Source organism: Trichoderma harzianum (assembly GCF_003025095.1).
Source record: "Trichoderma harzianum CBS 226.95 unplaced genomic scaffold M431scaffold_1, whole genome shotgun sequence".
Lineage (NCBI taxonomy): Eukaryota > Fungi > Ascomycota > Sordariomycetes > Hypocreales > Hypocreaceae > Trichoderma > Trichoderma harzianum.
Window position 1 is genome coordinate 21428 of NW_020209249.1, and position 21764 is coordinate 43191.

The window sequence follows — 21764 nt, forward strand, 5'->3', positions numbered from 1 at the left end:
GGCATCTGACACTATGCACTAGGCACGGGCCGGAGAAGCGGGATGATAGAATTCCCGCAGTCTAGTACTGATAGTTAGGTGTCTTGTCATCTGACACTTCACGCTAGGTACAGTGCAGGAAACAAGGATGATAAACCGCACTCCACAGGGTCTGTGTTAACCCTGCAGTATCTAAGATTACATGCCGAGGCACAGTTTCGGGAGCCAAGGATAGTAAACCTTGCGACTGCCGCTGTTACCACCTCCCACTCTACTACAAGGCAGGCCTGTAGTTATCTGACACGGCAAGAGGTGCGCAGGAAACAAGGATAATGAATAATTGCTGCAGCATACGTGTCAGATCTGCAGTTATCTGACACACACGGGCCAGGTACAATCTGACAGATAAAAATTATAAAATCTCTATAAATTGACGAATCGGGTATGTTAACAATACTGAGACTGGTAGTGATCGTCATCCACGCTTATCAGGGTGCCGCACCTGCCGCATTAACCGTTAGGTTCTGCCCTATGTTAGGCAGCGGGGAGCGAATGCCGCTAGTCTAGACCCTGGATCATCGATGTGATAGCCAACGTTGTATTTTATCTACCCCTTGGTATTGCGAATTCCGATACATAAATGTGATCAAATCTCTCGAGTTGATAGAGTAGGGATCTTATGATACTACTCTTAGTAAGGATCGCCGTTCACACTTATCGAGATGCCGATTTATCCGTCAGCTGCAACCCTACGTTGGGTACAAACTACAACACACCAAACAAGGTTAGAAATAAAGTAAGCCGTAGCCATTAAAGAAAGTTATGTAAGTGATACAAAGTGGTGTAGGAGCCACTAGATTGGACTAGGGGTTGCAAGGGAATACATTGTGTTGCTTAGGTTAGATATCTACTAGTGATTTATCATAAACTATAATACTTGAAGAGTTTTGTATTAATAGAGTATAATCCTAGTTTATTTATTTACCTCTTTTGTTTATAAATACTTATGCAAAATATCTTCTTGTATAATAAAATGCAAGTATTAAGTAATAATGAATTATAAACTGTTGTTGTAATATACTAACTATAAGTATTTTAAAAGCTAATAAAATATATATTTAGTATATAACGTACAGAATATAATTATATTTGCTTTTATATATTCTTTTATAATATAAAATATACTTGGGATATTATTTTACAATATAAACCCTTAGTATAGAATTTAAAGTATTAGGGTTTTATTTCTATTTTAATAAATATTAATAATGCTAAAGTATATTTTGCCTTTAAGTTAACTATCATAGCTTTACTTAATATTTACTTAGGCTTTGGATGTTCACATAGACAATAGTATAAAGTAAAAATAACTATTTTACTTATGCCATATATATATTTAACTTTAGAAACCCTAAAAGAAGATAATAATATATAATTAGTTCTTATGTAGATAGAAAGAATACTTGCTGCTTACCATTTTGAAGGTTTCCAGTTGTATCTCAGAACGCAAAGATAGATTCCTATACACTAGCTATTGCCACTTCATCAACACTCTTATCTTGATTAGAAATATACTCGTAACCTGCACAGTATGCATCAGGTAATGAAGCTACAAACGTAATAGAAACTAAGCTGATACAATACCCTGATAGCTGTAGGCTCATTGACATCCGGCACATTGCTAGCGTCAGATTGTTGCAAGGGCATACGTGCCGTATCACGATTTGACATCACTTCTTTCTGGGGTATTCTTATATTCCTCCGGCTAAATCACCAAGTCGATACACTCGCTACTGGTATATATAGTTCTACAATCGAAGTCGTAGCTTTGATTGAGTTCACTTTTGCTTATTGCAACAACTTCTCGTTTCAACACACTTTGAAGAACCTTGTTAATGGCACATTTCCCCAAATAATAAGCATTCTTTTGATTGGGAAAACAACATCAGTCATGAGCACACACGGGCTGTATCACCAAGTCCGCTGGACGACGGCTACACTATCCGAAAAACCGATACAGTTTGGAAAAGTAGTCTTCCTCGCTGGCGAAGGGGAGCATGACAAAATCTTGTCAGCATACCAAAGCCAACTTGCCGAAGAGGGCCACAAAACAGCCATTGCCAGAGACGTTGAGCAGATAGCGTCATTGTTAACGCCTGATGCAATTGTCGTTCATCTTCCTCAGGCGGTGAATGACAAGTACGGGGTCTATGAGGCGGCGACTAAATCGTGCACCAGCCTCATTGCTGCTGCACAGATGCTGCAACACACCCAGGCCAACGGAGACACGGCTCATAAGCTGTTTTCAGTCATCACCAAAGATTCTGGTATCAGTGAACTGAGTTACGCCCCTCTCTACGGACTGGCACGCGCAATGAAGATGGAAATACCAGATCTCTTTGGCGGACTGATCGAGGAAGACGAAGGACGCTTTCCGCTTTCCGCTATAAAATATGCCCAGGGCTTCGATGTCGTCCAAGTATCCAATGGAGTGGCGCATACTGCGAGGCTCCAACCGTTCCAGGACATTGAGACAAAAGGAGCCGGTATAAAGCCAAGTCTTGATCCCAAGGGCACATACCTGATCACGGGCGGGACCCGAGGCATAGGTTTGGAGACTGCGACTTGGATGGGGGAGAGAGGGGCTCGCAACATTGTGCTGGTGTCCCGTCGTGGCTTGCCTGTTCTCAACAACGAAGAGAAAGATGCTGATACCGACGCATTGGCCAAACGGATTGATCATCTCCGAACCTTAGGGGCTATTGTACATGTGCTGGCCATTGACATCAGCAAGCCGGATGCAGACCTGACTCTGCGGCAAGCCTTAGACAACTTAGCCCTGCCTCCTGTAAAGGGTGTTATTCACACAGCCGGTGTCGCGGGATACCGCACTTTGGAGCGTTGTACTCCCTCCGAGGTGGACAACGATATAGCGCCCAAAGTGATGGGCGCCCTCCATCTGGACAAGTTATTTCCACCCGGCACATTGGATTTCTTCATCCTGACATCCTCTGTTGGACAACTGGTTGGATTCCCCGGCCAGTTGTCTTACGCCCCGTCAAACTCGTTCTTGGAGGGATTAGCTGCACGGAGGAGACGTCAGGGAGACAACAGCACGTCTATCCAGTGGACTTGCTGGGATGGCGTTGGCATGATGGCTCAAAGCAAGTCGGCTACACGTATGATCACTACGGGAATGCAAGCCAAAGGCCTTGCAATCATCAGCAAAGAGGAGGCCCTGGCGGCCTTGGATGGCATCTTTAGCCTCAAATCTGACCATGTGGCCGTGGTACGAGTGTTGGAGCTCAAGAAAGGAGACCCGCCAAGGCATCCAGTGCTATGGGATATCACACCCCGAACAGGAGACGAAAAAATCACACCAACAAGTTATCCTAAGCATGCAGTGGCCATAGTGGGCATGGCCTGCCGGACAGCGGCCGGAGACACCGCAGACGACCTTTGGCAGGCGATATCGTCAGGTAAGAGCATGTTCCGCGACTTGGACCCGAAGCGGTTTCCCGACGCAGCCAGTAAAAGCGAGAAGATGGTGGGCAATTTCTTGCGAGACACCGAATCATTCGACCATCAGTTCTTCAAGAAGTCAAAGCGCGAATCTGCCGCCCTCGATCCACACCAACGCCTGTTGCTCGAAACCACTTACCACGCCCTCGAATCAGCCGGCTGCTTTGGAGAAGATCAGCAACAGGAGGCAGAGACACACGATGTGGCCGATGGTGGCGAAATCACCGGCTGCTTCATCGGCATGAACGCGCCAGACTACCCTCTGAATCTAGCTTGCAACCCATCGTCGCCGTATACGGGCTTCGGCATGCTCCGCTCTTTTGTTGCCGGTCGATTGAGTCACCATTTCGGCTGGACAGGACCCTCTCAGACTATTGACACGGCCTGCTCGTCGGCCATGGTTGCCATACACCAGGCCTGCCGGGCGATCCAGGTCGGCGAGTGCACACGGGCTATCGCAGGAGGTGCCAATCTGATCACCAACACTGCCTTGTTTGACGCCCTCCGCACAGGCGGGTTCCTCAGCAAGACTGGTCCGTGCAAGACATTCGATGCTCGCGCGGACGGATACTGCCGTGGTGAGGCTGTCGGTGTTCTGGTGTTGAAGCCAGTGGCCAGGGCGATCCGGGACGGCGACGACATTCACGCCGTATTGTTGTCCACTGGTAACAATCAGAACATAAACAACACTAGCATCACAAATCCCGTTTTGAAGAGTCAGAAGGCACTATTCAGAGACGTGCTGCTGCGCGCTGGAGTCAGTCCAGCGGCCGTGTCGTATGTCGAGGCCCATGGCACGGGAACACGCGCTGGCGACCCCGTCGAGGTTGAGGCGATCCGGCAGGTCCTTGGTGGTCCAGATCGGCGCAACACCTTGCACGTCGGCGCTGTGAAGCCCAATGTCGGCCATTCTGAGGGTGCATCAGGCGCGATTTCCCTGATCAAGGTCTTGCTCATGATGAAGCATGGCAAAATTACACCTCAGGCTCAGTTCCAGACACTGAACCCGAACATTCCTGCCCTCGAGCCTGACCGAATGGCGATCTCGACCTCCCTGAAAGAATGGCGAGATGATTTGCGTTTGGCACTGGTGAGCAGTTATGGTGCCTCGGGTAACAATGCGGCCACTGTTGTTGCACCTCCACCTCCTCGATCGTCATCTTCACCTTCATTGCTTGAGTCAAACACGGCCAATGCTTCTGTTTCAAAGTTCCCTATTTTCATATCTGCCGGCTCTAAATCCAGCCTTTTGGCTTACTTCGCCAAACTGAAGAGTCAGATAGATAGAGACGCGTCTACTCCTGAGTTTGTTCGGCACCTGGCTTATACGCTGGCGAAGAAGCAGAACCGCCAACTCCAACACGTGTTCTCCACGACTGTCACATCTGGTAAGTACTATGCTCTCCATTCCAATGTTTTAAACTTCCACGGATTAGCTACTAAATCTCCAACACAAGTGAACGACCTGCAGACACAGCTGGCTGATCCCGAGAGCCACATTACCACGGCCACTCCCAAGCCCAAGTCAATTGTGTTGCTCTTCAGTGGACAGAACGGCACCGCGGTACCACCTGCTAAGGCTCTGTATGAGAGCTCTGTGCTCTTCAAATCATATATCGACGAGTGTGAAGAGGCAATGAAGTCTCTTGGGCTTCCCAGTCTCTTCCCGGCTGTCCTCGAGGGAGTCCAAGAAAGCGATGATCTCGTCCTCCGCCACGCTGCCATGTTCGCTATTCAGTACTCGTCCGGTATGTCGTGGATTGCTTCAGGAGTGAAGCCCCAGGCAATTTCTGGCCACTCCTTTGGCGAGTGGGCAGCTCTTACTGTCTCGGGCGCCATCACACTGAAGGATGGTATGCGACTTGTTACTGGGTATGTAGTGTCCCCTGAGCTCAATTTGCTCCGATCATCTGGGCCTGGCGCCGTATGCTAACAATTTGATAGTCAGTAATTAAATGTTTCGACTGATAGAGTGACTTTTGGAATGCTAATTATAAATAGGGCGTGCATCTCTTATCGCGAAGCTCTGGGGCGATGACACCGGGTCCATGGTGGCCATCGAGGCCGACTTGGTCGGGACGGGGACGACGCCTGCTCAAAATATGCAGCGCTTCAACGAGCAACATCCTGACGTTAAGCTTGACATTGCGTGCTACAACGGGCCCAACAACTACGTTGTCGCTGGGCGTACGTCAGACATCGACTTGCTTGAAGCGCACTTGATCGAGAGAAAAGCCAGCGGTGAAAAGCTCCGCTTCAAGGTCCTGAGAGGAATGCATGCATACCATTCAGTCATGGCTGACCCGATCGTCGACGAGGCAGCGGTGCTATCAGCTTCGGTCACATTCAAGGTCAGCAGAAAGAGATACTCAAAGACAGCTCAATAGCCTCCGTTTTCTATTGACATGATTGGCTAACCCTCCTTTTCGGGATAGGATCCCATCTACCCTTTCGAATCTTGCCACGAAGACTCCTGGACTGGTCCTGGTCCCAACGTGATCGCCCGCAATACTCGAGGGGCAGTGTACTTTGGAAAAGCCATCTCGCGCATTGTCGATCGTCTGGGTTCATGCACGTTTTTGGAGGCTGGCTTCGGCGGTCCGATCATCGCGTTGGCACGGAACGCGATACCACAAGCACAGGCTCAAGACCAGCACGGCTTCGTACCGATCAATGGTAAAGACCCAGTTCGATCGCTTGCAGATGCCACGGTGGCGCTGTGGAAGAACGGGCACACGAATGTCCAGTTCTGGCCCTTCCATCGGAGCCAAGGCGCAAGCTATGTGCCCGTACATCTGCCGCAGTATCAATTCGAAAAGCACAATCACTGGCTTGATTACACTCCCCTTGGAGGCGCAGGCAAGAAGCAAGGCGGCGAGGCACCACTGTCCGGTTTATGCCCTCACTGCCATCAAGACATCAGTGACTACCCCTACATAGAGCAGGATAAGAGCCAGAACCAGAGAGCTGGAGAGTATGTCTTCAAGGTAGACACACGCAGCAGGCGCTACCATGAGCTTGTCAAAGGTCACATTGTTGTGGGTTCCTCATTATGTCCAGCAGCGATATACCTGGAACTGGCCGCACATGCAGTCGCTCTGCTGAATCCCGGGAAGAATGCGGAAACCACAGTGGATGCTATTAAGATCAACGCGCCTCTTGGTGTAGACTCGAAACGCTCAGTCAGACTCACCTTGGCAAAGAAGACGGGGAGTGCATGGGACTTCAAGTTGGCTTCCTTTAAAGACAACGAGAAGCCAACCTCACATGCCACAGGCGTCATATCTCTGACCAATGGCTCCAAGTCTGGCAGTGAATCGAGCGATAGACACATGTGGGATCGCCTCTCGACGCTTCTGGATGATGATACCGATACGGAGGCACTGCGAGGTGCAATGATATACAAGGTCTTCTCCAAGATGGCCACCTATTCGCCGCCGTATAAAGGCCTGAAATACCTCGTTGGCAAGCAAGGCAAGGAGGGCGCAGGTGACATCCACATGCCGCCGTCCGACTTGGACGCTTCGGCTATGACTCCTAACAAGAGTATCGCGGATCCAGTGGTTATGGACAACTTCTTACAAGTGCCGGGCATATTTGTGCACTCGCTACGGGACGCAGGCGAAGAAGAGGAGACGAACGGCGAAATGTCTTACATTTGCACCGGCATGGATTCAGTAGGCCCGCTGAGTGCACTGAAGGGAAGCGCGAGATACAGAGCATACACCAGAATTGTTCACGAGGACAGCAAGGAGACCATCTTGGATGTATTTGGGTTTGACAAGAACACAAGGAAGCTTGTCTGGTCTGCTAGGGGGCTAAAGTTCTCGAGAGTTCCTCGCATCTCACTGGCCAAGGTGATTGCGGGAGCCAACCCAGGAACAAGCGTGGAGATCAAAGAGTCGCCAGTCAAGGCCCCGTCAAGACCAGCTGAAGTTCAAACATTCACGCCAAAGAGCTCGTATCAGAGTCCACCAGCTGCTATCACTGCTGCTCCGATCGCGCCTAAGAAGCCCAAAGCCAAGAAGAGTGGTCAAAAGTCGGTCTTCGTGCTGGGTGGCGTGCAGCAGCTTCTGAGCAAGTCACTCGACATTCCTGTTGAGGACATCATTGAGAGCGCAACGCTGGAGGAACTTGGTACAGACTCGCTAGTGACTTCAGAAATCCTCGCGAGTATCTCTGATATATTCAAGGTGGACATTTCGAATGATGAGTTCACCAAGATTGTAGATGTTGCCTCGCTGTGCGCTTTCATCTCTGCTCGAGTCGGTGGCGGCAGTGATGATACTGGTGCTGAGCTCGACAGCAGCGAAGAAGAGGAGGAATATCAGCAGCCAGAGCCTGCATTTGAACCTACAGTCGAGACAGTCAGCAAGCCTTCATCGGCTTGGCGGGACCCTATTTTCGCGATACTCAGCCATTCCCTCGACGTGCCTATCGAGGAGATTCAGATGGACTCGAATCTCGAGGATCTGGGCGCCGACTCCCTTGTCGCATCGGAAATCATCAGTAACTTGAATGATGCGTTCAATGTTGACATCTCAAACTCGGAATTCTCTTCGCTGGTCGATGTGGCATCCCTGTGCAAGCTCATCGGGGCCACTCTGGGTGTTGATTCAGCGCAAACTCCCACTTCCAGTGGATCTCATGGGCAGTCAGCCTCCATCAACGACATCTCAATGACTCCGTACACGGGCGCAACCACGCCGGCTGCTGCTGAAAAGTCGACGCTAGAGAGGAGCGGTGGAAGAATAACCCACACAGCTTTCCAGCAGATCCGCCGCAACTTTGATGTTCATGCCAAGGACACCAAGTTCACGGGATATTGGGATCAGGTATATCCTCCTCAGCTGGAAACCGTCGCAGCATTCATCACCGAAGGCTTTGCCAAGCTCGGTTGCCTCATTGAAAACTTTAAGCGAGGAGAGAAACTCCCTGCCCTGCAGGGAACTCTTGCCAAATACCATAGAGAAGTTCCGCGGCTCTGGGATATCCTAGAGGAGGCTGGTATCGTCGAGAAAACAAAGGCTGGTGACTACGTGCGTGGCGCAGCGCCCCTGCACGACCCGAATGTCAAGTCTGCCGTGGAACTCAGCGCCGACCTCATCGCACGTTTCCCTCAATACGCATCAACACACGGTCTGCCTGATCTTCTCGGGCCACATTTGGCCGAATGTCTGTCTGGCAAAGCTGACGCAGTCTCCCTTTTGTTCGGCTCTGACAAGGGGCGCCTCCTTCTCGAAGACTTCTACGCAAACGGTCCCGATCTGCTGGCTACCACAAGGGTTTTGTGCGACTTCATCTCAGCCGCTATCCACTTGCAGGCTTCCGATGGAGAACCATTCCGGATCCTCGAGGTCGGCGCTGGCACAGGTGGCACCACCAAGCATCTTGTACCGCTGCTCCAAGCCACCGGACTGCCCTTTTCATACACATTCACCGAGCTTTCGCCTTCCCTGCTTGCGCGCGCCAAGAAGACATTTAAGGGCGTTCAAGGCATGGACTTTAGGAAACTGAACATCGAAGAGGAGCCCCCGCAGGAGTTGCTAGGAAAGTACCATGTCGTCGTATCGAGCAACTGCGTGCACGCAACCCGCAACCTGAATGTTTGCCTGACTAATATCCGCAAGATGGTGCGACCTGACGACGGGGCCGTGGCACTGGTTGAGCTGGCGCAAAAGCTGGCGTGGTATGACCTTGTCTGGGGCCTTCTGGACGGATGGTGGTTGTTCGATGACGGCCGCTCATATGCGCTGCAGAGCCCCTGGGCCTGGGAGAAGGTCATGAACGACTCTGGATTTGCACACGTGGACTGGTCTGAGGGCGCAACTAGAGAATCTAGGGGTGTCCGAGTGGTTTGTGGTATGGTTGCTGAGCCGGAGAAGCAGTGTTCTGCGAAGGCGACGTCGACGTTGCTTCATCGTGGTTCACGGGCTTCAGGAGGCCGCAACGTATTCCTTGCCCCAGATGGATTTGGGTCCGGCGCGGTGTTTGGCGCCCTTGGGCCGTTGCTGAGCAGTGCTGAAGAGGTGTCTGTGTATGCCCTCAACAGTCCCTTCCTCAAGAACAAGCCCGATGCCCTCAATGTACCTACTATCGAGGAGCTTGCCGCCATCTACGTCGGCGAGATCAAGCGCCGGCAGCCCGAGGGCCCTTACCTGCTCGGTGGATATTCAGTTGGCGGCGTTGTGGCCTATGAGGCAGCACGACAGCTGCTTGAAGACGGCAATGAGGTCGAGAAGCTATTCCTCATCGATACCGCGTGTCCCACGTTCGCGAGCACGCTACCTGATTCCTTGTGCGAATTCTTGGACAGCATAGCCCAAGGCAAGAACGGCGAGAGCAGCAGAGGTAAAGTTGTTGAGAACGACCACTTCACGCTAGCAAGACAGCAGGTGGCGGCGTACAAGGTGAGCAAGCTGCCTGGCAGGAAATTACCACAAGCTGTGCTGGTCTCGGCGAGGGAGGGCGCAGACAAACAGGATACTGTGCGCAGACCAGAGGTCAAGCCCGAAGAACAGAGAATCACAGAGTGGTTCTTGGACGACAGGGTCGACGGCGGATCTTTGGGATGGGATGAACTCTTGGGAAGCGTGAGTGTGGTTCGCGCCGACGGCAACCACTTCTCAATGATGACTCCCGCAAAGGTAAGCAAAGTCTAGTTGATGAAATCTTTTTCTACTAGCGGTACTATTTACTAAAACTCAATCAGGTCAATACGTGGGCCTCGACTCTTGCCGACCTGCTTGGGCCTTGAGAGATTTACTTTTACAACAATATTGTTCTTACGATAAGCATGTTGAAATGATGTTGGGATTAACACAAGTCTCTCATAAGTAGAATAGCGATTAGCGATTAGCTAGATGTCGAAAATTAAAAGTGTGATTGAAAGCATTTATAAAAGAGCAAATGTAAATCCGCTCTGTAAGTAACTGCTAAACAAAAGTTGTCCTGGAAGTATTACTGTAGGCCCAATTACAAGCTTATCGCTAAAATGTAATAGCAAAGTTATACAATCTGAATAGCAACACTCTTTGTTTTATGTCTATAAATAACAAGCAATGATTAGGCCGGTATCATTACTATCTTCAATACCCCCCCAAGCCTCACAGTCGGTGCGAAATATGGAATCGTACCAAAGGGCCTGCGATCAACCCATCAGCCTTAAATCACCTCGCCATGACAGCTACGTTTAAATGCGATACACTTTTAACAATAGAACAACATCTTCTATAAGTGATGAAATATATACCATAGAGATATAGTACTCAAGTCCCTGGTCCGATGTTTAAATCCCCCGACTGCGAAGTTTGTCCTAACGAGCCTGTTTATATGTTCGGATGAGACCCCTTAACAGGGCTGACCTTTTCTAGCACGGATGCGAGATGCAGGACTGTGGAATCAGCGTGCCAGCTACTGACAAGCTGGACGCCGATTGGCATGCCCTCATGACTTGCTCCGAACGGGATTGACAGTCCTGGTAGTCCCGTTACAGTGAAAGGCGTGGTGGTCGAACAAATGTTGAAGTTACTGACGGTCTGCCCGTCAATCGTGAGTTCTTCAATAGCGTGCCCATGCGAGGGTACTGGAATCACAGGGCACACGAGTGCATCATACTTTTGGAAATATTCGGCAAAGCCGTCCTTGAGCCTATCAATTGCCTGCTCAGCATCAACGAAATCGGCCATTGGTGTTTCGGGAGTGTTCAATATGCCCCGAGCATTCTTGAAAATCTTTTCTTCGGGTTGCCCGCTAGTGATTTTCACCATGGGGGGTTTCATCTCGTTGACATGAATGCGTAAAAACACGTCCAGGGCGAAGTCCTGCTCCAGAGCCGGGATACGGACAGACTCGACGGCACAGCCTGCAGCTTTGAGAGCCTCGGCGGCAGCCCGGACAGTTGAGCCAACCTCGCTATCAATAGGGCCAAACCCCGGCTCTACTAGCCAGCCGACCTTGAGCTGTCGTTTGGGCGTCGCTCCGACTCCAGCATCAAAGTTGGCTCCCAGTGACGAAAATGCATCTTGCCCGTCGGGGCCAGCCATCACCGAGTATGCCAGAGCTAAGTCGCGAACGCTTCGCGCCATTGGCCCTGTATGCCAGAACCGGCGAGGCTCTCGTGGCCATACGCCTGTCATAGGAATACGCCCGTGGGTTGGCTTGAGCGCCATGATGCCTGTCATCGCAGACGGGCCGCGTACTGAGATGCTAAGATCGGTGCCCAAGCCAATAGGGGAGAGTCCGGCTGCAATGGCGGCCGACTCTCCGCCGCTGGAGCCCCCTGGCGTCTTCTCGAGGTTCCAAGGGTTGTTTGTCCTGCCCGTGAGGAGATTCTCAGTTTCGCAGGCGTATGAGAATTCCGGAAGGTTGGTCTTCGCAAGTAAAATGGCGCCGGCGGCCTTCATCCGCGCAACGCTGACGGCGTCGGACGAAGGCACGCGGCCTTCGAAAATTGGCGAGCCGCGTTGTGTCGCCACGCCTGCGGTATCAATCGAATCTTTCACGGTGAAGGGGACGCCATGCAGGGGGCCGAGATTTTTTGTACCAGATTGCACTGCTGTGTCTGCGGCTTTGGCATCCTCCAACGCACTCTTGTTAACGGTGACGATAGCATTCAGCTGGGGATTCAGAGAATTTATGCGGTCGAGGTGAGCCTGCATAACTTCTACGGCAGACACTTTGCCCGTGCGAATCAGCTCGGCAAGCGCCGTAGCGTCTGAGTATCTAAGATCCAGACTCATGATGCCTTGCTGTTCTGACAAAGACTCGTAAATGTTTTTTAATACTGGTTATTCCACCACATAGGATGAACTTGAAAAGAATTGTTTGGCTGATAGGAAGGCGATGATGTCTGTGACAGAGGACTGAGGCTGGTGTTGAGAAATGAACCGCTCTTTATAGAAATCTACCAAGGCTTCATCTCGTTCAACCTTACCTTCTGCTATCGGCTGTCTTACCAATCATCTCAATATCTATTTGCTCTGACATCTTTTTGCTCTGACATTTTTGCTTCAAACAGATATGACGCACTCAGGATGCGCATAACTTCGCCTACCAGACAAGTTCGTAAGTACGTTAGTAATTTGGCCTGGCAGATAACTGTTCCAAACATGTACGACTGCCTTCCCCTTGTGACACTAGCACTCAAGCTTAATTTGTAAGCCATAGAGACACTTCTGTTCCTGGCACTTTCTGCTGCATTCGTACTGGTGGCTGTACTGCAGCGGCCGCTTCATCCGTTGAAACGGAGTTTCCCGCTTTTTGACCCTGTTAACTTCTATCAGCGGCCGTTTTTGCTCTGTGTCAAAGTTCAAGGTTCTATGGTCTCTCTGGAGGTTGCCCTTGTAACGATATAACATTTACAATACACATTAGGAAATATTTCCAAAGCTCATGTCTCAACAGCAGCGTCATATAACAAATGATCTCCTCTAGGTCGATTGAGAATTCAGGGTGAGAATTCAGGGCCAGTGGGTATCAGTCGTGCCTCGTTAACTACTGGTGACTACTGAAAACTTTCACGACAAGACTTTTCAAATTGGTTTCAAAGGTACAAGACATTTTTTTTTTTTCTCATTGGCTAGCTACCTTAGTATTGGATTTGTAAGTTTTATTTTAATTGTATCATACATACAAATCACTGTGGGGGTCGATATGTCCGGTCCCTATGTCCGGACATTAGGTTACTAATCGATCACACGTAATCCGAATTTTTATGTCTAGCGGGAACACTCAGAGACACACACAGCCTACCGCTGTCCTCGAGGCACTGTATATATCGTGTGATAGACATACGACTTTCCGAAGACGTTCCAAGTTATTGGAGTAAAGTAATATATGATCTGAACAAGTGGCGGGACGAATTCCTCTGCCAAAATGTCCATTTCTTCACTGAGTGGGATTCGTATTGACGAGCGCGAGATTAGCTCACGTAACGTAAAGAGGAGCTAAGGCAGCGGACCGAGGGGGTAGCTGCTCAGTGGCTGGCGTTTCCACCCGGTGATTACATCGAAGAGAAGTACGTTTTCAAATACTCAGCAGATGGGAGCAAAATCAAATAGTCTGAGCTGGCTGCTCCGTGGAAAAAGCTCATTTGTAATATATGACTGTGGTATTACTGCATATGGCAAAATATGAGCGTGCATCAGTGCTAGAGGGGCAAGACTGCAGAGCTACGGCTTGTTGAGCAGCCGTGTCCTGTTGTTGCAGGGTATCCTTGACCGATCTGTCTCTGTGGATCTCGTAGATTGTTGTATATATAAGAGGTCCTGCCCCCGACGTATTGATAGATAATGAAGACCTTAATCAATACAATAATACACCCAACTACACTTCTCAACATGTCCATCGTGTACATCACTTGTCGATGGGCTTGCCGTCGCGGCCTTTTACTTGGCCTAGCGCACTGGCCTGGGTCTGAAGCAAACCAACCTCACCCGTCCCTGACAAAATGTACCAAAGCTTGGGCCGGGTTTCATTACTGTACCAGCACGACAGTTTTTCATCAGTGTTTAGCCATCACGCTCGAGGTATGGTGCCAATGCCTCTTGGTGCTTCCTGAATGATTCGTCGTAGCTCATAACCCTTTGAAACATTTCTGGATTCGGAACCCTCAGCCACTGCCAAACTCCTCCGATCAGGCAATCCGCGTAGCTAAAAGTAGTACCCTCTACGAACGGGCCCTCGGGATGTTCGCTAAGGAGCTCCTTGGTCTTCTTCAGAGCGTCTTGAGCGCTGGCCCACGCACTATCCCAAACCAAGGGGCTCTCGGCGAGCTCCGATAGCGACGACACTTTAAAAAAAGGCGCATATACATTATTAAAATGTGTAGTTGTACGCGGATTGTAGGTTCGGCTGTATAACCTATAGCAATCATCTGCCCCAAGCCCCATCTAGGTCGTGGGCGAGCCGTATTGCGCGCTCCGTGTAGCCATTGTCAAGCCGCATAGATGGTGATGGAAATAGCCGTTCGAGCTCGTCCACAATAGCACGTGAGTTTTGAACAGTCGATCCGTTAGGAAGTGTCACTGCCGGAAGAGTAAATGGAAACCATGTATATTCGTCGATAACATTAGGTTTCACGCCTTTGGAAATAAGAAGATCTTTGATGTCAGGGTATTCAGTGTGCACAACCTCGTAGGGGACGGCTTTATAATTGAGCACCAAACGTACTGGTTTCCAGTTAGGGTTTGTTACGATATGATATAAGAGAGAGTGGCTGGCTTCCTGCCGTACTTTTCCAAGTGTTGTTTGAGTAACACTTGTTTACTCTTCCAGCAAGGTCATAGAATAGTATAGGTTTAGACTCCATTCTAGGTGATGACCAGATCGTGCTGGCTGTAGCAGACTTACTTCTGACTAGGCTGAAACAATGAGATAAAGTGAGCTCATTCTGGCTCTATATACTTCTTTATTTTACGCTGGTCCCATAACTAGCCATTAGTTTGTCATTATCCGCCGCTTTAGTGCTTAGGAGGTGATATTTAAAAGCCTTCGGGAGATATAATTGGAAACGGACGTCAGCTACTAATGAGATTGAAGCCTTGATTATTAACAGAGTGATAGCGAATGGCGACCCAAGATTACAGATACAATTCAGCAGATTAAATACTAATCACCGCTAGGTTTGCGTCAGGGTTCACCTCTCTCGCTGGTTGTATTCCTTTCTTCAATGCGGATCTCGTGCAGCGCGGAATCAACTAGGACGGTGGTTCAATCGCGTTTACTGATGACCTCACCATGCGGTTGACGGGTCAAACGGCCAAAAGACAATCGTGGAGGAATCTAGTCGGGCTACCTTCAACCTGTACTATCATTGAGTTTCGACTCTGAGTATGGTCGGCATTTTTGTACCAGTAAATAACAAGTGGGAATTGAAAGTATGCCTGTGGAGGCTATAAGGTTCATGCGATCAGGCGCACACTAGCCGATGCTTACATGTATGCTTCTGAATCAGTAAATTTTTGATCAGCACCTGTCACTAGCTTGCTCACTCCAGCCTTCATCACACTACTTCAACGTCGGGTTCGGCACAGTCAGCTCACGCCCGATCACACAAGCATGACACGTTAGTAGCTGCCTGGGACAGCGTAAGCATGAGAAGTATTGTGACACATGTCGTTCAAAAAAAAAGAAGAAGAAGAAGAAGAAGCTATATACATGAGAATTGCTGCTTCTTTTGGAGATGGCGTTGAAAAAAGTCAGCCTGCCGCATTTGACCATATTGTCCATGTCCACAGCCATGCTTGCCGCCCGGTATAAGGAGCATCTCGTATATTTTTCCTGCTTTGTTTAACGCATTTGCAAATTGAAACGTCGATGACGGATCTACATTGTCATCTAGATCCCCAACAATCAGCATAAGATTGCCTTGCAACTTCTCAGCGTTGAAGACATTGCTCGCGTCCTCGTACGACTTATCAACGGGCCAGCCCATCCACTGCTCGTTCCACCAAATCTTATCCATGCGGTTATCGTGGCATCCAGAGTCTGCTGCTGCCGCTTTATAGAAGTCTCCGTGATGGATCAGTGCAGCACCCGCACTTTGGCCGCCAGCAGACGTGCCCATAATACCAACGCGCTCAAGGTCCATCCATGGACGCGTCGCCGCTGCCTCTCTGATCCACTTGATGCGGTCGGGGAACCCTGCGTCGTGAATATTTTTGTAGCAGACGTCGTGAAAAGCTTTCGATCGCCAATTTGTTCCCATGCCGTCGAGTTTTACAACGACATAGCCTCGGTCAGCCCAGCCGCGATACCAAGAATAATTCGAAAAAGCTTTAGGGGTATAGTAACCCTGTGGTCCCGCATATATCTCTTCGAGGATTGGATATTTATTATTAGCGTCAAAATTTGCAGGTCGAATGATAATGCCGTGTATCATAGTGACTCCATCACGACCTGGGGTAGAAAATATCTCCGGAGCATTCCACTGAGAGTCAGCAAGGCGGGCGAGCTGGCTTTCCTGGAGAGTCAAGATTTTTGCGCCAGTATTTCCATCCCGCAATACAACTTCTGGCGGACAATTGACTCTTGACCATGTATCGATCAAATAGCGATAATCTGGAGACCACTTCCAGGAATGAGTTCCGTTGCCATCGGTAAGTATTGTGAGCCCTGAACCGTCAAAGTTGATCCTTGCAAGTTGAGCATAATACGGATCTTGGCCCTTGACCATACCACAGCCGGAGAACCAAATCTGGCGCGTCTTCTCATCTACTCTACTGACAGCCTTGACGAGCCAGTTCCCGGTCGTGACTTGGTTCTTCAAAACACCCTGCCGTAGGTCGTAGAGGTACAAATGATTCCAGCCATCACGCTCGCTAGCCCATATAATCTCCTCCGTGTCTGAGATCAAATGACGATTAAGTTTGGTGGAGTAGTCGATGAATGTTTTGGTACTTTCTTCTACCAAGACTCGAACGCGGCCATGCACAGAGATTCCAATAACTCGCAAGTGTTGATGACCTCTCTCATTGAAAATGAATCTATACTCTTCTCCGCTCTTGTTCCAACCGACATTTGTTAGTGCGTATGGATTGCGGAACAGAGCATCGTCTGTTGGTATTTCTTTGCGCTGGCTTAAATCGAAAAGGCGAGGTCTATCAACTCTGACTTGATGACCAGCTTTGAGGTAATGAATAGACTTCACTTTAGGCTGAAGCTGTTCAGTAGGTGAAGACTCAACCAGGTGCATCTTATGGTCATGTTCGGGCGTATACTGCCATATAACAGCGAATTGTCTGTCGGGAGAGATATAGATTCTTTCCTCGTCATATAGCTCAGTTTCGCTATCGTTGTTGGCAAGAATTTGCTCATCTCCATCCTCATAAGTAGACCAAACTGTTCCATTTCGTATAGAGATTAGGGGAAATCCCGTGTCATTCTTGGATTTGCGAGCGCCATCCTCACCACGCAGTAGATTATCGTCAATAACAATGGCATCTTTGTCTTCTTCCTTTGGCGCAGCATATAGAACCTTTAAATTTGGATCTTCTTTGACATGTATTCTCCATATGTGGCCATTCCAGGTTGTGAAGTGGCCGATTTTCCCCACTTCAATAACACCTCGCCAGACTGGCTCGCACGAGTGATCAATCCACTCTATCGTTACCGGGGAGCTGCATCTGTTGAGAAATTGAATTGATACTTCGCTGGCCGCATATGGAGAAGCGACCTCTGTATTTAGAAACCTTCCCTTCAAATTTGCATTGTCGAGAGGGTTGTTCCATTCCATATCACCTTCAGTTAGAGATTTCAAGTCTATCCACCGACCCATCAACCGCTCTACCTCCTGACCTAGAGTATCCTCGGCAAAGCCCCCTTGGCGAGTGGCCTTCAGAGCATTGACAAGCACAGAATCATGACCGCTTCCAGGCAGTTTCAGTTGGTACCAGAATATATCTCCGCCTGGCAGCCAATGTGGGATAACTTTACTACTCTCTATCACGTAATTCTCCATTTCTTACTCTTAGTAAAAAAAAAACAAGGTTATCGTTGAAATGCAAAAAGGTCGAAAGCCAGAGGGCTGTTGAGGCTTATATTTCATCAGTTATATAAAGACTGGAACTGGATTTAAAATATGCGGTAATTTATTCGTGAGTAAGTACTCCGTAAAGTCCTAGTAATATAATGTACCCCGCACTACAGACTATATCACTTCTGCATTACTAATACATAATTCTGTCATGCTGAATAGCAATACCCTTTATTATTTCTATAAAGAACAAAGGCCTTAGGTCACTTGTACAAATAATTGTTTTGCTTTATGTCGCCTGTTGATAAGTCTTCTTGACAAAATCCTTGTTTCTCTCAAGATATGCATCGAATGAGCTCAAGGGAACTCCCCAGCTCTGAACCTTCTCCATGTCGACGAATTGAACCATGTCACGCATTGCAAGCTGTCCGAGAATGAAAGGGTTGCTCTTTTTCTCCTCGATAGAGGCATCTGACATATACTCGGCCTTCAGTTGTCGTCCAGCAGTGGCCGAGAGTCTTTCAAGAATCTGCTCAGGGCGAAGGAGCTCGTCGGCAAGCTCAATCTCTTGGCCGGTAAACTTGGTAGGGCTAAGAATTGCGGCAGATGCGAAGCGGCCAATAGTGTCCTCGTCTATCATAGGCAGCGTGGTCTCCTTCAGCAGAGCAGTGTGCCATATTCCTGACTGCGGAAGATCGCCATACATGATGACTTTCGGCGGCAGGTAGTTTGCCATGAAGTTGCCTGGCCGCAGTATGGTCCAGTAGTTGAAGCCCGCATCACGCACTTCCTTCTCGATGCTCTGTTTTGAGAGCAGCACTATAGCCATGACGCTGTCTGGGTCCCAATGTTCAAGTCTCTCGGGGGCGTTCACAGCAAATCCACTAGAGTACAAGATGTGTTTTACCCCTGCATTCCGTGCAGCTGCGATGATGGATTTTGCCCAGCGCAGCTCAGCGGTCCAATCATTGAAGTCGGGACTGAAGTTGAGAAAGGCAGCAGTGCAGCCAGCCAAGGCTTGTTCAAGAGCAGATGAATCGTCGAAATTTCCAGGGAAGAGCTTGGCACCGAGGGCCTCGATAGATTGTGCTTGAGGCGAAGACAGGTCACGGGCGAGGGCTGTTACTGCGACGTTTTCGGAGAGAAGTCTGCGAGCAACGGCGCCGCCTTGTGTGCCGGTGATACCGCAAACGAAGACTTTTGGTTGAGCCATTCTGATTCAGTTGTATAAGAAATTTGAGAGGTGTAATATTTGCTTTGCTTCAGCTGATGGGAAGTCGTTGCGATGAACTCAGCCCGTATCAATCTTCGGAGCGAGGAGCACGCCCACTAATATATCCATTGCAAAGAGTATCATCTGGAGGATTGCCATGATGTAAAATAGTGTGAATGTCTCTGCCGCCAATTTTCGTGCGATTCCAGGCTAGCTTATGAATCGTCGTCTGTAAAGGATTTACTAGCTGGTGGGCGGAGCTCCGCCCGTTACAAAAGCCGGTAGTAGATTCATATTTGTCGGCGGAATTCCGCCGAGCCCACTTTACATCACCAGCAGGCAGAAGCTCACAACTTTAATCTTATCCCTTATACTCACAACTCACAATTCACTTCTCAACGGACTACTCATCCAGACTCATCAATCAGCTGGCGGCGGGATTCCGGCGAAAGTTGTGGCTCATAGACACGACATGCTCTCTAGAGCCTTAACCAACCATGTCCTTCACGGCTCGTGAGCGCTACAACCCACCGCCCCGAAAGAAGAGTTGCGCGGCATGCATCAAGGCCAAGCGCCGCTGCGACTTTGCCGTCCCAGCGTGTTTGAGATGCTCGCAGCGTCAGATTCAGTGCGAGTATCCGTTACGTACGCCGCAGGCCAAGGCCAAGGTCAAGGCCTCTAGTCATGTTGCAATCCAGCCGGCACCGTTGCAGGACATTGCTGTTCCTGATGGCGCCTTGGGCCATGACTGCACGGGGAGTGCCAAGCCAATGGCCCGCCAATTCGGACCTACTGCCACGGTAGATGAAGAGTCCAGCCAGCAAAGCATGCATGGATTTCTCAGCGACCTTGCGACTCTCGACTACGGTGCTGAGAGTCATGACTACGATGTTGTGCAGCAACCGTCCATGTTAACGGCGCCAGCCACCAAGGGACTTCATGATCGACTGACAGAGGTTATCGCGAGAAGGCTACAGTTTTCTTTGGATCAAATCCAAAAAGCGCCCAAGACCATGGTGATGGAGATGCAGACGCCGTGGTCGCATCCACTGCTCTATGCCGACAGCATGCCACGTTCGATGCAAGGTACGAGAGCAGTTCTGTGTCTCGTTATCAGATCAAACGCAGCTAATACAATTAAAAAAAAATATTAGACGCTCTTTCTTCTTGTGCTCTTTACTTGGCAAAGAACCAAGCAAATACACCTGTCATCCTTCGTTGCATCGAGTCTCGAGTGCAGGATTTGTTGTGCGAGCCTTTACCAACGACGCCAATGGACAGCCTCGCTCACACCCAAGCCCTACTCCTCTACCAGATTATCCGCCTCTTTGATGGAAACATCAGCGCTCGAGCATCAGGCGAGCGCACAATTCCCATACTCGAGACCTCTGCAATCGGCCTGCTTGCGCACGTCATCTTCGACACCGAGGGAAACTGTTCAGACCGTTTCTCCGAGTGCTGTCTAGCTACGCTCTCAGATTTGTGGAAAGACTGGATCTTCCAAGAATCAGCACGGCGGACGCTCCTGTTTACCTTCTTCTTTCTACAGGCGTATCGCGTGCTCACAGGAAGCCAGAACCTGTACCAGTGCGATGGACGCCTGGGCCTGTGCCACTCGTGGATGGTGTCGGAGCATCTATGGCAGGCGGAGACAGCGTTGGATTTCAGGAACGCTTGGCGACAGAGGAATCATTTCCTCATCATTGACGGGCAATTCACCGCAATGTTAAGTGAAGCAAAGGCCGGTGATGTCGACCTGTTTGGAAAGATGTTGCTATCCGCAGCGGTGGGCATTCCAGAGTTGGAAGCTTGGTTTGCTAGTCGGGGCGGTTCGTTGAAATGACAAAGTGAAGACAGAGCTAGCATTCAGTGCGACAGGAAACATCTCCTTGATACCCGAAGAATTTAGGGTCTATGTTGTCGGCACCTATTGTTACTACTACCAAGAGCGATGTACCATAATCCGGAGACGAACAGGGGCACGTAACAGTAGGCGTCTTGTTGTTACGAAGGTGCTCGGGTTTGCATGGTTCCCTGGATCTGCTGGCTACGAGAACACAAGGAGGCCAAGAGACCTACTCTGCAGCGCTAATGTGAGCCCCATGGGGAAGCCGGCCATCCTAACGATTCTAGAGTTGGCGGATGGGCTATTATAGACCAGACAGTTCTTCGCTCACACTAAAAGCTGTGACGCGGCCGGGATCGGCAATTTCAAGGGGCCCCTCTTCGTCGATTGCAATAGAACCCTCTCAGCCACTCCTGATCCTTTTTCATCTCCTTTTCCCATCCACACAGACAAAAAAGAAAATCACCAACGACAAGTCTACAAGACACAGCTTAACCAGTCTCCCGACAACGCTGGCTATCCACACGAGGCGACATGCTGCCTAACTCACGTCCAGCTCGTAGCAGAGGCTGTAAGCAATGCTTACAACGGCACGTCAAAGTAAGTCTTAGCTTTCCAATTGAGGGTTAACAGACCTCTATATATGCCGTGGTCATGTTACATCCTAGCTTTCCTTGTCATTCACGATGGACATTCTTCCCACCACCGCATTTCTTCCACTTTGTACC

The 21764-nt window shown here is 49.5% G+C and overlaps 6 protein-coding genes across 6 annotated transcripts; 2 read left to right on the forward strand and 4 right to left on the reverse strand.

Annotated features, from left to right (window-relative positions):
- Window positions 1–1930: 1930 nt before the first annotated feature.
- On the forward strand, window positions 1931–10394 carry M431DRAFT_536358 (hypothetical protein; the record flags this gene model as incomplete). The annotated part of the gene is made up of 4 exons (XM_024920991.1): window positions 1931–5354; window positions 5503–5852; window positions 5937–10148; window positions 10214–10394. 4 exons carry the CDS (start codon window positions 1931–1933, stop codon window positions 10256–10258), a joined length of 8031 nt encoding a protein of 2676 aa, XP_024779557.1. The 3' UTR covers window positions 10259–10394.
- A 435-nt stretch (window positions 10395–10829) lies between these two features.
- Window positions 10830–12242, reverse strand: M431DRAFT_536360 (hypothetical protein; the record flags this gene model as incomplete). The annotated part of the gene is made up of 1 exon (XM_024920992.1): window positions 10830–12242. The coding sequence occupies one exon, from the start codon at window positions 12240–12242 to the stop codon at window positions 10830–10832; it is 1413 nt and encodes a 470-aa protein (XP_024779558.1).
- A 2131-nt stretch (window positions 12243–14373) lies between these two features.
- On the reverse strand, window positions 14374–14812 carry M431DRAFT_476434 (hypothetical protein; the record flags this gene model as incomplete). The annotated part of the gene is made up of 2 exons (XM_024915463.1): window positions 14374–14672; window positions 14737–14812. 2 exons carry the CDS (start codon window positions 14810–14812, stop codon window positions 14374–14376), a joined length of 375 nt encoding a protein of 124 aa, XP_024779559.1.
- A 798-nt stretch (window positions 14813–15610) lies between these two features.
- Window positions 15611–18013, reverse strand: M431DRAFT_502104 (hypothetical protein). Its single transcript, XM_024918094.1, has one exon. It carries the CDS (start codon window positions 17960–17962, stop codon window positions 15653–15655), a length of 2310 nt encoding a protein of 769 aa, XP_024779560.1. The 5' UTR covers window positions 17963–18013; the 3' UTR covers window positions 15611–15652.
- Window positions 18014–18239: 226 nt separating this feature from the next.
- M431DRAFT_502106 (hypothetical protein) lies at window positions 18240–19339 on the reverse strand. The gene has a single exon (XM_024918095.1). It carries the CDS (start codon window positions 19188–19190, stop codon window positions 18267–18269), a length of 924 nt encoding a protein of 307 aa, XP_024779561.1. The 5' UTR covers window positions 19191–19339; the 3' UTR covers window positions 18240–18266.
- A 348-nt stretch (window positions 19340–19687) lies between these two features.
- Window positions 19688–21033, forward strand: M431DRAFT_488679 (hypothetical protein; the record flags this gene model as incomplete). Its single annotated transcript, XM_024916586.1, has 2 exons — window positions 19688–20276; window positions 20345–21033. The coding sequence occupies 2 exons, from the start codon at window positions 19688–19690 to the stop codon at window positions 21031–21033; spliced, it is 1278 nt and encodes a 425-aa protein (XP_024779562.1).
- Window positions 21034–21764: the final 731 nt, after the last annotated feature.

Coding starts and splice junctions, on each gene's coding strand:
- M431DRAFT_502104 (XM_024918094.1), bottom strand. CDS start 17,962: ATGGAGAATTACGTGATAGAGAGTAGTAAAGTTATCCCACATTGGCTG.
- M431DRAFT_502106 (XM_024918095.1), bottom strand. CDS start 19,190: ATGGCTCAACCAAAAGTCTTCGTTTGCGGTATCACCGGCACACAAGGC.